This window comes from Pseudophryne corroboree, unplaced genomic scaffold, assembly GCF_028390025.1.
Source record: "Pseudophryne corroboree isolate aPseCor3 unplaced genomic scaffold, aPseCor3.hap2 scaffold_361, whole genome shotgun sequence".
Taxonomy (NCBI): domain Eukaryota; kingdom Metazoa; phylum Chordata; class Amphibia; order Anura; family Myobatrachidae; genus Pseudophryne; species Pseudophryne corroboree.
The window spans coordinates 382,286-397,933 of NW_026970016.1; the positions used below are offsets into that span (position 1 = coordinate 382,286).

At 49.8% G+C, this 15,648-nt stretch overlaps 1 protein-coding gene across 1 annotated transcript in view; it reads left to right on the plus strand.

Annotated features, from left to right (window-relative positions):
- The first annotated feature begins 1,873 nt into the window (after positions 1-1,873).
- Positions 1,874-15,648, plus strand: part of LOC135020952 (uncharacterized) — a 225,421-nt gene continuing 211,646 nt past the window's right edge. The window contains exons 1-2 of the mRNA XM_063953218.1: positions 1,874-2,017; positions 5,877-7,854. Of these exons, the coding sequence (XP_063809288.1) occupies positions 1,981-2,017; positions 5,877-7,854 (2,015 nt within the window). The 5' untranslated portion in view covers positions 1,874-1,980. The remainder of the gene's footprint in view (positions 2,018-5,876; positions 7,855-15,648) is intronic.

Here is a 15,648-nt window from a genome sequence, read left to right on the forward strand (position 1 = left end):
AGAACACATGCACTGTGCGGTACCCATCAGAACACATTCACTGTGCAGTACCCATCAGAACACATGCACTGTGCGGTACCCATCAGAACACATGCACTGTGCGGTACCCATCAGAACACATTCTCTGTGCGGTACCCATCAGAACACATGCACTGTGCAGTACCCATCAGGACACATGTGCTGTGCGGTACCCATCAGGACACATGTGCTGTGCGGTACCCATCAGGACACATGCGCTGTGCGGTACCCATCAGAACACATGCACTGTGCGGTACCCATCAGAACACATGCACTGTGCGGTACCCATCAGAACACATGCGCTGTGCGGTACCCATCAGAACACATGCACTGTGCGGTACCCATCAGGACACATGCGCTGTGCAGTACCCATCAGAACACATGCACTGTGCAGTACCCATCAGAACACATGTGCGGTGCAGTACCCATCAGAACACATGCGCTGTGCGGTACCCATCAGAACACATGCACTGTGCAGTACCCATCAGGACACATGTGCTGTGCGGTACCCATCAGGACACATGTGCTGTGCGGTACCCATCAGAACACATGCGCTGTGCGGTACCCATCAGAACACATGCACTGTGCAGTACCCATCAGGACACATGTGCTGTGCGGTACCCATCAGGACACATGTGCTGTGCGGTACCCATCAGGACACATGCGCTGTGCGGTACCCATCAGAACACATGCACTGTGCGGTACCCATCAGAACACATGCACTGTGCGGTACCCATCAGGACACATGCGCTGTGCAGTACCCATCAGAACACATGCGCTGTGCAGTACCCATCAGAACACATGTGCGGTGCAGTACCCATCAGGACATATGCGCTGTGCGGTACCCATCACAACACATGCGCTGTGCAGTACCCGTCAAGACACATGTGCTGTGCAGTACCCATCAGAACACATGTGCTGTGCAGTACCCATCAGGACACATGCGCTGTGCAGTACCCATCAGAACACATGCACTGTGCGGTACCCATCAGAACACATGCGCTGTGCAGTACCCATCAGAACACATGCACTGTGCGGTACCCATCAGGACACATGCGCTGTGCAGTACCCATCAGAACACATGCGCTGTGCGGCTCCGACACATACAGTACACAGTATTTCCGGTAATGGCTGACTGCGTGCATTTTGGTAATGCGTGTGGTAGGCGTGAGGCTCTGCGTCAGGCCCATAGCACCCACGAGCGGTGTTGCGGCGGCACACCTGGGTCACTGGCCTCACCTCCCGTCTCCTGTGGTTGGAACGGTGGGCACTTTAGGGAAACACCTCTGGACTGAGGCTCATTATAAAACAGCGACAGTCGCTGATACATCATGATAAGTGTAACAACACAGATCCATGTTTGCTAACAAGGGGTGTGAGGTATAATTGGGGATAAGACGTGACAGCTAATAATGCAGCCAGTAGCCGGGACACCCCAGAGGGTAACACAATACACCTCTGCTTACAGGAACCTGGGAAATGTGCGCAGTGCGCTGAGACCTCTGTGCTGAGGATTAGTTCCTGAATGGCGTGTGACAAATGCAGGTGTCGCCTCCTCCGCTCTGACACAATAACCGGGGCACAAAGGGAGCAGATGAAATAACAGTATTTTACGCATTTAGCTCCATTAACCCTTTGCTTGCTATGAATCACTGTGTATTATCCCATTAGATTGCTAGCTCCTTGTCTCCAGTTCCCATTACCTGCTTGACCTGAGGCTATTATTTTAGAAGAGTGAGCGGATTGAGGTCACCCATCTGCAGTGGTGCTGGGTCAGGCTGTAGTGATGGGGAGGTGGATTAGGGCACAGCCCATAAGATAATAATGTGGAACATGTAAGGAAGTGGCAGTGAGAGCTGCAGAGACTGACACATCCTCCGGCTGAAGGTGGAGAGCAGGCACCAGGCGCAGAGAAGAGCAGGGACCAGCGTGGTCTACTAGGAAGGCGCTCACCTGCCCAACATGCACCTGCTGACCCTCACCGCACTGCTGCTGACAGGTGAGTCCCGGGATCCAGGTGACAGTGAATGGAGAGAGACATTCTGACATGAAATCATTTCCCCAATGCAGTATAATTAGTTATTGAGAGAATCTGGTCATTTATTAACAAGCAGAAGGTTGTGGGGTCAGGGAGGGCAGAGGACCAGGCGCAGGCCGCACATTCCACGCTCAGGGGCCGCTCAGATATGGGAGAAAAGCAAAAAAATCAGCAAGTAACTGCAAGAAGAAGTCAGACACTTGAATTACACATTATCCATATGTTACATTATACTGCAAGCCTCTAAGTATGGGCCCCTATTACTGCATTTCCCCGGTGGGCCCTTCATGCCCCAGTCCGACACTGCTTGCAGGGGTGCCTCAGGACACTTGCAGGGGTGCCTCAGGATACTTGCAGGGGTGCATCAGGATACTTGCAGGGGTGCCTCAGGATACTTGCAGGGGTGCTTTAGGATACTTGCAGGGGTGCCTCGGGGTACTTGCAGGGGTGCCTCAGGACACTTGCAGGGGTGCCTCAGGACACTTGCAGGGGTGCTTCGGGGTATTTGCAGGGGTGCCTTGAGGTACTTGCAGGGGTGCCTCGGGGTATTTGTAGGGGTGCCTCAGAACACTTGCAGGGGTGCCTCGGGGTATTTGCAGGGGTGCCTCGGGTTGGTGGTCCAGGACCAATTCAAATTATTCATGGTCAATATAATAGGCAAAACCAGTGCTGGTGGCTGCCAGTCATACAATATGTTTAGAAACAGAAGTGAATCCTGTCCCTACCACACAACTAGCCCTGAGGATGACAGATAAACACAATTTACTGACATTTAATATTTCCTTATATCGCCCCAGACACATAGACCGGTTATAGTAGATACTTTGGCCCTCATTCCGAGTTGATCGGTCGCAAGGCGAATTTAGCAGAGTTACACACGCTAAGCCGCCGCCTACTGGGAGTGAATCTTAGCTTCTTAAAATTGCGACCGATGTATGCGCAATATTGCGATTACTAACTACTTAGCAAGTTTCAGAGTAGCTCCAGACTTACTCTGCCTGTGCGATCAGTTCAGTGCTTGTCGTTCCTGGTTGACTTCACAAACACACCCAGCGTTCGCCCAGGCACTCCCACCGTTTCTCCGGCCACTCCTGCGTTTTTTCCGGAAACGGTAGCGTTTTCAGCCACACGCCCCTGAAACGCCGTGTTTCCGCCCAGTAACACCCATTTCCTGTCAATCACATTACGATCGCCGGAGCGAAGAAAAAGCCGTGAGTAAAAATACTTTCTTCATAGTAAAGTTACTTGGCGCAGTCGCAGTGCGAACTTTGCGCATGCGTACTAAGCGGATTTTCACTGCGATGCGATGAAAAATACCGAGCGAACAACTCGGAATGAGGGCCTTTGTACGGAATACATATGTTATACCGGTAGACAGGGTGGCTGTCACTATACCGACAGTGTCATCCTGTCTGTCAGAATCCCAGCGGCGAGGCAGCGAGTCCCCATTCAGGTTCACTGTGCTCGCCACGCTTCACTCGCTAACCAACCGCGACGGAATACCAAGCGTTTGTGGGTATTCCGCCGGCTTCATTTTATTGGCTGTCGGGATTCCGGCGTCGGTCTCCTGAACGCCAATATCCCGACAGCCATTATAATAACTGCATCCCCTTCATACTGCCAGAACATCCAGCGTACTAATCAGACTCAATTCTTCAGGACAGAAATGTTTCAGCTCCGTCCCAGAAATAATAGTTCCAGATGATTCATTGCGTAAGACAATATCTCCGCTGTCAGGAAGCCAAAAATGTCAGAGAAAACCTGTTTGTTCGCTTAATTAGCTAAATCCGGCACAGGCACGTTACCCGCTTCCCGATGTCTCTGTGACAAACCCCACACGGGAAAACCCCACTGTCACCGCAATTTCCCTGTGGGATTATATCCGTGTGGGGTTTTTCTGGTTACCTTTCCAAATATTGGTACTTAGAGCCTAATTCAGACCTGATCGCAGCAGCAGAATTGTTCTCTAATGGGCAAAACCATGTGCACTGCAGGGGGGGGGGGCAGATGTAACATGTGCAGAGAGAGTTAGATTTGGGTGGGTTATTTTGTTTCTGTGCAGGGTAAATACTGGCTGCGTTATTTTTACACTGCAATTTAGATTTCAGATTTAACACACCACACCCAAATCTAACTCTCTCTGCACATGTTACATCTGCCCCACCTGCACTGCACATGGTTTTGCCCATAGTTTTGCTGCTGCGATCAGGTCTACATTAGGGCCTTAGCTCAGTCCAAACATGGATAATATTAGGCAGGGTCCAACTGGATATTGGGCCTAATTCAGACCTGATCGCTCGCTAGCTACTTTTTGCAGCGCTGCGAGCAGATAGTCGCCGCCCACAGGGGAGTGTATTTTCGCTTTGCAAGTGTGCGATCGCATGTGCAGCCGAGCGGTACAAACAGATCTTGTACAGTCTCTAAGTAGACCAGAACTTACTCAGCCATTGCGATCACTTCAGCCTGGCCGGGAATTGATGTCAGACACCCGACCTGAAAACGCTCCCAGAAAATGGTCAGTGTCCACCCACAAACGCCCTCTTCCAGTCAATCTCCTTGCGATCGGATGTGCGAATGGATTCTTCGTTAAATCCATTGCATAGAAACGATCCGCTTTGTACCCGTACGACGCGCATGCACATTGTGGTACCTACACATGCGCAGTTCTGACCTGATGGCACCGCAGCGAAAAAACCTAGCATGCGAATAGGTCTGAATTACCCCCCATTGTCTAACGTTATCCATGCTTGGACCTTTATATCTGGGTACACAGCTATCATTGGGATACGGTCAGTAGGTCAACATGCAGTAGGTCAATAGGGTTGACATGTGCTAGGTCAACAGGACAAAAGGCCGACATGAGTTTTTCACAATTTTTTTTATTTTTTTCTACTTTTTCATACTTTTCGATCCACATGAACTACAATTGGCAACGGTAACCTGTGCCGAGAGCAGCTGAAGTGGAGCGAGGCACCTTGCCCGAAGCATGGCGAGTGAAGTGAGACATGCGAGGGGACACGGTCACTAATTGGGGTTCCCGGTCACTCTACGAAGAAAATGACACCAAAAAAAAAAAAAACCTCATGTTGACCTTTTGTCATGTCGACCTATCACATGTCGACCTATAGACCATGTCAACGTAGCAACCCTGTTGACCAATAGTGGTCGACCTAATGACTGTCGACTTAAGTGTGGACAGCCCAATGACCCAATCTTTGGGCAATTTTTTTGAATTTCCACCAGTTCTTTGGATATGGCGAGAGTGTCTACGCACCTCCAGTCGGATTTGTTGGATGGAAATGGTTGAATCAAAGGATCACATCTTGGGTGAGATCCAGGAAGCTCCAAAATAACATTTTCGGAGGTTTGGCCGCGTACCGCATATGCACCAAGACTCGGAATCTACCCCGCGGTATGTGTGTTAATCGGTGCGTGTGCAGATGAGACTCCAGACCCGGAAGTCCTCTCCACAAGAACTGTCCCTTGTGATTGTCTTCATGCATTGATAAACGCCTATACGCATGCAGTGAGTGGTTTTAGACTTGACCTAGAACCCCTCCTCCCAAATCTAAGGATCCGATTCAGACCTGGTCGCTGTTGTGCAAATTCGCACAGCGGCAGATTATAAAATGACTGGAAGTTACTGGATCTCTCTTGCTGTCACCTCAGCCCTTTATTGTATAATGAGTTCTTAAGTTCTTACTCCGGTTACTATACAAACCTCCTGTCAATGATTACTATAATGTGATGTTGCTGGATACATTGTATACTCTTGGAGTTTTCTAATCACTTGTTCAATTGTTATTTTATATCTGCGCAGGTGCCGGGAGCCGTGGAGACTTTGATGTCCCAATACAGATGGCTGGCATAACTGGTTCACTCTCAATCGATACCACCACAGGAATTCTCAGCGCCAATCTGACCGGAGCATGCGGTATGGTCAATATTTCCATACATGAGTTTCCGGTGATATACGGAGCCTCGCGGAATCCCTGTGACGTAGGGGCCATTGGACCGTCATGTTACAACGTCACAATGAAAGAAGATGGACAAGTGGCAATTGATAGGAACGTTAGGTATGATGGGCGCTCACTGGCTTTGGAGACCTGTGGCCAGCAGATATGTGTGAATCTCGTAGGCCGAAATGGCTCTCAGACCTCTTGGAAAGCTATTTTCCATTCCTTCATCATTGGCCAAGTTTATTTCCTGACGTCGTCGTCTCTGGACTCCATCACAGCTGTGGTGGAGCTTGCAGTTCTGGAAGGGATGTCAATGTCTAATGCCTCACTGTTCTTCTCAGACTCGTGCCAAATGACTAATGCCTACAGTTTGGGCAGCGCTGAAGTTGGTAGCAACCAAAAGTTTGCAAAGAACCGCATAGAACTGACAAATGTTACTGTTATGGAATTTCTTCTCTTGCGGTACCAAGAGAGATGGTTATGCGCAGAAGTGAGGGCAATAGAGCCAAAAGAGGCATCTGCCCTGTTCAGCATGGCAGGTGTTAGTGGATCTTTTACATTCAGACAAGAGACCCCCTTTCACCCCACTCAGATCACCATAGACCTAAGGGGTCTCAGGGGCCTTGCTGGCCAATACACCATTCACTCTCTACCTGTTCTTGGCCGTCAAGAGCCAGGTCAGGACCTATGTAGCCCAGCAGGTATTGGGCAGCTTTGGGATCCTTTGGAAGATAACCGTTACAATATGACAGAGGGGATTGGCCATAGTTTTTGGCAAATTGGAAACTTGAGTAATCGTCACGGCTCGCTTAAGGGTCATGAGAACTATAAGGCAGCGTTAGTTGACTTTAATCTGCCACTTTATGGGAAGAACAGTGTCATAGGTCGCTCTGTAGCTATAGCTAAGGTAAGTGGTGATGAGTGGGTATGCAGCACCATACGGCTGGAAGGAGAAGTTGTCAGAGCTCAAGCATTGTTCCATAAAGGTGTGATAGGTAAGGTCATGTTCCAGCAAGCTCCAAGCAATCCCTACAGTGACCTCTCCATATATATAGAGCTCTCCCATGTCTCAGACTCCATCAGCAGAGGCCACAATTGGCACATCCACACATTTCCACTGCGGACAGAGACTGCCAACTGTACCAATGCTGGGGGGCACTTCAACCCATACAATGTATCCACTGGTGGAAACTACAGTCAGGAATGCCAGCCATGGAATCCACTGCGGTGTGAGGCTGGAGACTACGCCGGGAAACACACTCCGATATCCCTTTCTGCCCCAACTCCAGCACGATATGTATTTACTGACACAACAACTTCCCTCACAGGGCTAAATTCCATCATAGGACTACCTGTGGTCATCCATGGACCAGAGGGTGCATCCATACGTGTGGCCTGTGCCAACATTCTAGCCCAGCGTATCAGCGAAGGCCGGACAGGTGCCTGGTTCGGCTCTGGTAGCGCCCAAGGACAACTTAAAGCTTCACAAGCCTCATGCACTGAACCAACACTGGTGGATATCAATTTCCAAGGGCTGAGAGGCCTTGCAGGAGGCTACCACATCCATCTGCTCCCAGTAAGCGGCGGATCGCATGACCCATGCTCAAATGATACAATCAAAGGTCACTTCAACCCTTTCAGCATAAATATGTCCTCATCTCCGGCAGCTGGGAACGGGACAGATGATGAGTATGAGGTGGGCGATCTCAGTGGCCGACACGGCTCTTTAGCAAATCAAGACAACGTGACGGAGCAATACACAGACACCAACCTGCCCCTGTCTGGCACACACAGCGTTCTTGGACGATCACTGGTTATTCACTATGCAAATGGATCCAGGTCAGTGCTACAACCTTGTGGGCAAGTATTTGGAATAACAAATGTAATCTATCAATTATTGTATACATGTACACACACACACACACACACACACACACACACACACACACACACACGTATAGTATATCACTCCTGTAGTCCATATATATGAACTACAGGAGTGAAATATCGTAGATGGTGACAAAGTTTATGTATTAAATATTTGGGCTGTATATTTACTACCCAACAGGGGTGGGGGGGCTTGATCCTTTTTGTATTTATTGTATTGTTGTACCATGTTTGATAGCACCTGGTACAATCTATAGCTGACCTTTAGTTTGTGCAAGGGGGAACTTATTTATGTATTACCAATGCTGTTATCATTGACCTTATAATGGTGCCCTTGTATCTCTGAAACATTGACATGCCTCAGTAACACTTTTGGGCACTGAGTGGGATGGATGTGGACACTGAGTGGGATGGATGTGGACACTGAGTGGGATGGGTGAGGGCACTGAGTGGGATGAGTGTGGGCACTGAGTGGGATAAAGTTTGGCACTGATTGGGATGAGGGTGGGCACTGAGTGGAATGGGTGAGGGCAATGAGTGGGATGAGTGTGGGCACTGACTGGGATGAGGGTGGGCAAAGAGTGAGATGAGGGTGGGCACTGAGCAGGATGGGTGTGGGCACTGAATGGGATGAGAGTGGGCACTGAGTGGGATGGATGTGGGTAATGAGTGGGATGGGTGTGGGCACTAAGTGGGATGGTTGTACCATATAACTGTTTAGACCGTCGGTTACGTAGGCTGCATGTGTGTATACCAGTGAGCGCACACATCTGTGAATTAGCAGCTCCACCATTGTATGAGTGACAGCAATCTCACTCTGTGCCAGCGCTGACTCTGCACTCACCCACGGGCTGTGATGGCACCATATCTGTATTCAATACGTCCATAAAGTTTCTGATTTCCAAGCCACAAAGAAATTGTATGAAATTGTGAAAATGCCTATGAGCGGGCAGCAGGGGATGCGGAATACATACACGTGTCATAGGCCAAAGTGCAGCATCCTCATGGTGAGAATCCCGACGGGTTCTGCAAGTATACGTGCCCTTCCTCCTCACCCCCCTAACCCTCCCTTCCCACAGCCTAACCCTACCCACCACCCTCACCCGTCAGCCTAACCCTAACTCCCACCACCACCCCACAGCCTAACCCTAACCCCTTCCTGGTGGTGTCTTAACCTAACCCCTCTCCCGGCAGCCTAACCCTACCCACCACCCTCACCCATCAGCCTAACCCTAACTCCCACCACCACCCCACAGCCTAACCCTAACCCCTTCCTGGTGGTGTCTAAACCTAACCCCTCTCCCGGCAGCATAACCCTTCCCCCTCAAGCTAACCTCACCCGTCAGCCTAACCCTAACTCCCACCACCACCCCACAGCCTAACTCTAACCCCTTCCTGGTGGTGTCTAAACCTAACTCCTCTCCCGGCAGCATAACCCTTCCCCCTCAAGCTAACCTCACCCGTCAGCCTAACCCTAACTCCCACCACCACCCCACAGCCTAACCCTAACCCCTTCCTGGTGGTGTCTAAACCTAACCCCTCTCCCGGCAGCATAACCCTCCCACCCTAACCACCCCACTAGTGACAAAACCTAACACCCCCCACGGTCTACCCCCAACATTGTCCGGCATACTTACAATCAGGATGCCAGCTGTCTGATTCTGGAGTCGGCATTTCGACTGATGTCGGGATGACGGCACCGGGATTTTGACTGCCATGTCCCGACCGCCAGCATCCTGAATACATCCCACTGATACAGAGGCAACAGCAGCAAGAATTGCCGTATGAACGGCTGCAATGCCAGCAACAACAGCCTGCTCCTATGGAGGAGCCCGAGCTTCAGAAAATGTCAGATGATGATGTCATAGACGCCTAACTCATCATCATCATCATCGAGAGAATGGCAAATAGGGTGAAATGGGGGGCAGTAATTAGCTATGGCAGAGGGGGCAAGAAATGGCTTCTTAAGAAAGGGGGAAAAGGGGATTAAGGGATGGGTCCAGAAGAGAGAGATAAAGTGACCAGGTGGGTAATGTGAGAGCATAATTCAGGGGAAAGGGATCAGGTGAGTTCAAAGTGAATGAGGTCAAGAGGGCAGATAGAGGAAGGAGAGAAGGGCATGGTCTTCAGCATGGAGGTAGTAGGGTTGGAGAGGTCATCTATTGTAATATTAAAGTCCCCAGGGTGAGGGAGAGGAGGTTGAAGGAGAAAACGTGAGGAAGCTGGGTGGAGATGTTATCAAGAAATTGGGTGAACTAATCAGGGTCATGAGGGTCAGTGTCTTTGTCTAGAGAATAGTGAAGTTGTGGTGGAGCATTGTTTGAGTTGAATTTCAGGGCGAAAAGTTCCAGTTATACAATCTTTCAGTTCCTCTTTTCTCTAACGTCCTAGTGGATGCTGGGAACTCCGTAAGGACCATGGGGAATAGACGGGCTCCGCAGGAGACTGGGCACTCTAAGAAAGATTTAGGACTACCTGGTGTGCACTGGCTCCTCCCCCTATGACCAAGCCTCAGTTAGATTTCTGTGCCCGGCCGAGCTGGATGCACACTAGGGGCTCTCCTGAGCTCCTAGAAAGAAAGTATAGTTTCTCTAACGTCCTAGTGGATGCTGGGGACTCCGTCAGGACCATGGGGAATAGCGGCTCCGCAGGAGACAGGGCACAAAAAGTAAGCTTTTAGGATCACATGGTGTGTACTGGCTCCTCCCCCTATGACCCTCCTCCAAGCCTCAGTTAGGTTTTTGTGCCCGTCCGAGCAGGGTGCAATCTAGGTGGCTCTCTTAAAGAGTTGCTTAGAAAAAGTTTTTAGGTTCTTTATTTTCAGTGAGTCCTGCTGGCAACAGGCTCACTGCATCGAGGGACTTAGGGGAGAGAAGTGAACTCACCTGCGTGCAGGATGGATTGGCTTCTTAGGCTACTGGACACCATTAGCTCCAGAGGGAGTCGGAACACAGGTCTCGCCCTGGGGTTCGTCCCGGAGCCGCGCCGCCGACCCCCCTTGCAGATGCTGAAGATTGAAGAGGTCCGGAACCAGGCGGCAGAAGACTTTCAGTCTTCATCAGGTAGCGCACAGCACTGCAGCTGTGCGCCATTGTTGTCAGCACACTTCACACAGCGGTCACGGAGGGTGCAGGGCGCGGGGGGGGGGCGCCCTGGGCAGCAATGTATAATACCTGTATGGCGAAAAATACATCACATATAGCCCTTGAGGCTATATGGATGTATTTAACCCCTGCCAGATATCACAGACTCCGGAGAAGAAGCCCGCCGAAAAGGGGGCGGGGCCTATTCTCCTCAGCACACAGCGCCATTTTCCCTCACAGAAATGCTGGTGGGAAGGCTCCCATGCTCTCCCCTGCACTGCACTACAGAAACAGGGTTAAAACAGAGAGGGGGGGCACTGATTTGGCGATATGAATATATATTAAAATGCTATAAGGGAGGAACACTTATATAAAGGTTGTCCCTGTATAATTATAGCGTTTTGGTGTGTGCTGGCAAACTCTCCCTCTGTCTCCCCAAAGGGCTAGTGGGTCCTGTCCTCTATCAGAGCATTCCCTATGTGTGTGCTGTATGTCGGTACGTGTGTGTCGACATGTATGAGGAAAATGTTGGTGAGGAGGCGGAGCAAATTGCCTGTAATGGTGATGTCACTCTCTAGGGAGTCGACACCGGAATGGATGGCTTATTTATGGAATTACGTGATAATGTCAACACGCTGCAAGCCGGTTGACGACATGAGACGGCCGGCGAACAAATTAGTACCTGTCCAGGCGTCTCAAACACCGTCAGGGGCTGTAAAACGCCCATTTACCTCAGTCGGTCGACACAGACCCAGACACGGACACTGATTTCAGTGTCGACGGTGAAGAAACAAACGTATTTTCCTTTAGGGCCACACGTTAAGGGCAATGAAGGAGGTGTTACATATTTCTGATACTACAAGTACCACAAAAAAGGGTATTATGTGGGATGTGAAAAAACTACCTGTAGTTTTTCCTGAATCAGATAAATTAAATGAAGTGTGTGATGATGCGTGGGTTTCCCCCGATAGAAAATTATTGGCGGTATACCCTTTCCCGCCAGAAGTTAGGGCGCGTTGGGAAACACCCCTTAGGGTGGATAAGGCGCTCACACGCTTATCAGAACAAGTGGCGGTACCGTCTATAGATAGGGCCGTCCTCAAGGAGCCAGCTGACAGGAGGCTGGAAAAATATCATAAAAAGTATATACACACATACTGGTGTTATACTGCGACCAGCGATCGCCTCAGCCTGGATGTGCAGCGCTGGGGTGGCTTGGTCGGATTCCCTGACTGAAAATATTGATACCCTTGACAGGGACAGTATTTTATTGACTATAGAGCATTTAAAGGATGCATTTCTATATATGCGAGATGCACAGAGGGATATTTGCACTCTGGCATCAAGAGTAAATGCGATGTCCATATCTGCAAGAAGATGTTTATGGACACGACAGTGGTCAGGTGATGCAGATTCCAAACGGCACAAAGATGTATTGCCGTATAAAGGAAGAGGAATTATTTGGGGTCGGTCCATGGGACCTGGTGGCCACGGCAACTGCTGGAAAATCCACCGTTTTTTACCCTAAGTCACATCTCTGCAGAAAAAGACACCGTCTTTTCAGCCTCAGTCCTTTCGTCCCTATAAGAGTCATATCTGCCCAGGGATAGAGGAAAGGGAAGAAGACTGCAGCAGGCAGCCCATTCCCAGGAACAGAAGCCCTCCGCCGCTTCTACCAAGTTCTCAGCATGACGCTGGGACCGTACAGGACCCCTGGATCCTACAAGTAGTATCCAAGGGGTACAGATTGGAATGTCGAGACGTTTCCCCCTCGCAGGTTCCTGTAGTCTGCTGTACCAATGTCTCCCTCCGACAGGGAGGCAGTATTGAAAACAATTCACAAGCTGTATTCCCAGCAGGTGATAATAAAATTACCCCTCCTACAACAAGGAAAGGGGTATTATTCCACACTATATGGTGGTACTGAAGCCAGAAGGCTAGGTGAGACCTCTTCTAAATCTGAAATATTTGAACACTTACAAAGGTTCAAATCCAGATGCAGTCACTCAGAGCAGTGATAGCAAAGAACAAGGGGACTATATGGTGTCCCGGGACATCAGGGATACTTACCTCCATGTCCCAAAATTTGCCTTTCTCACCAAGGGTATCTCAGGTTCGTGGTACAGAACTGTCACTATCAGTTTCAGTCGATGCCGTTGGATTGTCCAAGGCACCCCGGGTCCTTACCAAGGTAATGACCGAAATGAGGATTCGTCTTCAAAGAAAATGGACGACCTCCTGATAAGAACAAGGTCCAGAGAACAGTTGGAGGTCGGAGTAGCACTATCTCAAGTAGTTCTACGACAGCACGGGTGGATTCTAAATATTCCAAAACCGCAGTTGTTCCGACGACACGTCTGCTGGTCCTAGGGATGATTCTGGACACAGTCCAGAAAAAGGTGTTTCTCCCAGAGGAGAAAGCCAGGGAGTTATCCGAGCTAATCGGGATCCTCCTAAAACCAGGAAAAGTGTCAGTGCATCATTGCACAAGGGTCCTGGGAAAAATGGTGGCTTATTACGAAGCGATTCCATTCGGCAGATTTCACGCAAGAACTCTTCAGTGGGATCTGCTGGACAAATGGTCCGGATCGCATCTTCAGATGCATCAGCGGATAACCCTATATCCAAGGACAAGGGTGTCTCTCCTGTGGTGATTACAGAGTGCTCATCTTCTAGAGGGCCGCAGATTCGGCATTCAGGATTGGATGCTGGTGACCACGGAGGCCAGCCTGAGAGGCTGAGGAGCAGTCACACAAGGAAAAAATTTCCAGGGAGTGTGATCAAGTCTGGAGAATTCTCTCCACATAAATATACTGGAGCTAAGAGCAAATTTATATTGCTCTAAGCTTAGCAAGACATCTGCTTCAAGGTCAGCCGGTATTGATCCAGTGGGATAACATCACGGCAGTCGCCCACGTAAACAGAAAGGGCGGCACAAGAAGCAGGAGGGCAATGGCAAAACTGCAAGGATTTTTCGCTAGGCGGAAAATCATGTGATAGCACTGTCAGCAGTGTTCATTCCGGGAGTGGACGACTGGGAAGCAGATTTCCTCAGCAGGCACGACCTCCACCCGGGAGAGTGGGAACTTCATCGGGAAGTTTTCCGCATGATTGTGAACCGTTGGGAAAGACCAAAGGTGGACATGATGGCGTCCCGCCCGAACAAAAAACGGGACAGGTATTGCGCCAGGTCACGAGACCTTAAGGCGATAGCTGTGGACGTCCTGGTAACACCGTGGGTGTAACAGTCGGTGTATGTGTTCCTTCCTCTGCTTCTCATAACCAAGGTATTGAGAATTATAAGACGTAGAGGAGTAAGAACTATACTCGTGGCTCCGGATTGGCCAAGAGGGACTTGGTACCCGGAACTTCAAGAGATGCTCACAGAGGACTAATGGCCTCGGGAGCTAAGAAGGGACTTGCTTCAGCAAGTACCATGTCTGTTCCAAGACTTACCGCGGCTGCGTTTGACGGCATGGCGGTTGAACGCCGGATCCTAAGGGAAAAGGCATTTCGGAAGAGGTCATACCTACCCTGGTCAAAGCCAGGAAGGAGGTGACCGCACAACGTTATCACCACATGTGGTGAAAATATGTTGCGTGGGTGAGGCCAGGAAGGCCCCACGAAGAAATTTCAACTAGGTCGATTTCTGCACTTCCTGCAAACAGGAGTGTCTATGAGCCTCAAATTGGGGTCCATTAAGGTTCAAGTTTCGGCCCTGTAGATTTCTTCCAGAAAGAATTGGCTTCGGTTCCTGAAGTCCAGACGTTTGTCAAGGGAGTATTGCATATACAGCCCCTTTTGTGCCTCCAGTGGCACCGTGGGATCTCAACGTAGTGTTGGGATTCCTCAAATCATATTGGTTTGAACCGCTCAAATCTGTGGATTTGAAATATCTCACATGGAAAGTGACCATGCTGTTGGCCCTGGCCTCGGCCAGGCGATTGTCAGAATTGGCGGCTTTGTCTTACAAAAGCCCATATTTAATTTTCCATTCGGACAGGGCAGAACTGCGGACTTGTCCCCAGTTTCTTCCTAAGGTGGTGTCAGCGTTTCACCTGAAACAACCTATTGTGGTGCCTGCGGCTACTAGGGACTTGGAGGACTCCAAGTTGCTAGACGTTGTCAGGGCCCTGAAAATATATATATATATATATATATATATATATATATATATAATTCCAGGACGGCTGGAGTCAGAAAGTCTGACTTGCTGTTTATATTGTATGCACCCAAAAAAAAAAAAAAAGCTGGGTGCTCCTGCTTCTAAGCAGACTATTGCTCGTTGGATTTGTAGTTCAATTCAGCTTGCACATTCTGTGGCAGGCCTGCCACAGCCAAAATCTGTAAATGCCCATTCCACAAGGAAGGTGGGCTCATCTTGGGCGGCTGCCCGAGGGGTCTCGGCTTTACAACTTTGCCGAGCAGCTACGTGGTCAGGGGGGAACACGTTTGTAAAATTCTACAAATTTGATACCCTGGCTGAGGAGGACCTGGAGTTTCTCTCATTCGGTGCTGCAGAGTCATCCGCACTCTCCCGCCCGTTTGGGAGCTTTGGTATAATCCCCATGGTCCTGACGGTGTCCCCAGCATCCACTAGGACGTTAGAGAAAATAAGATTTTACTTACCGATAAATCTATTTCTCGTAGTCCGTAGTGGATG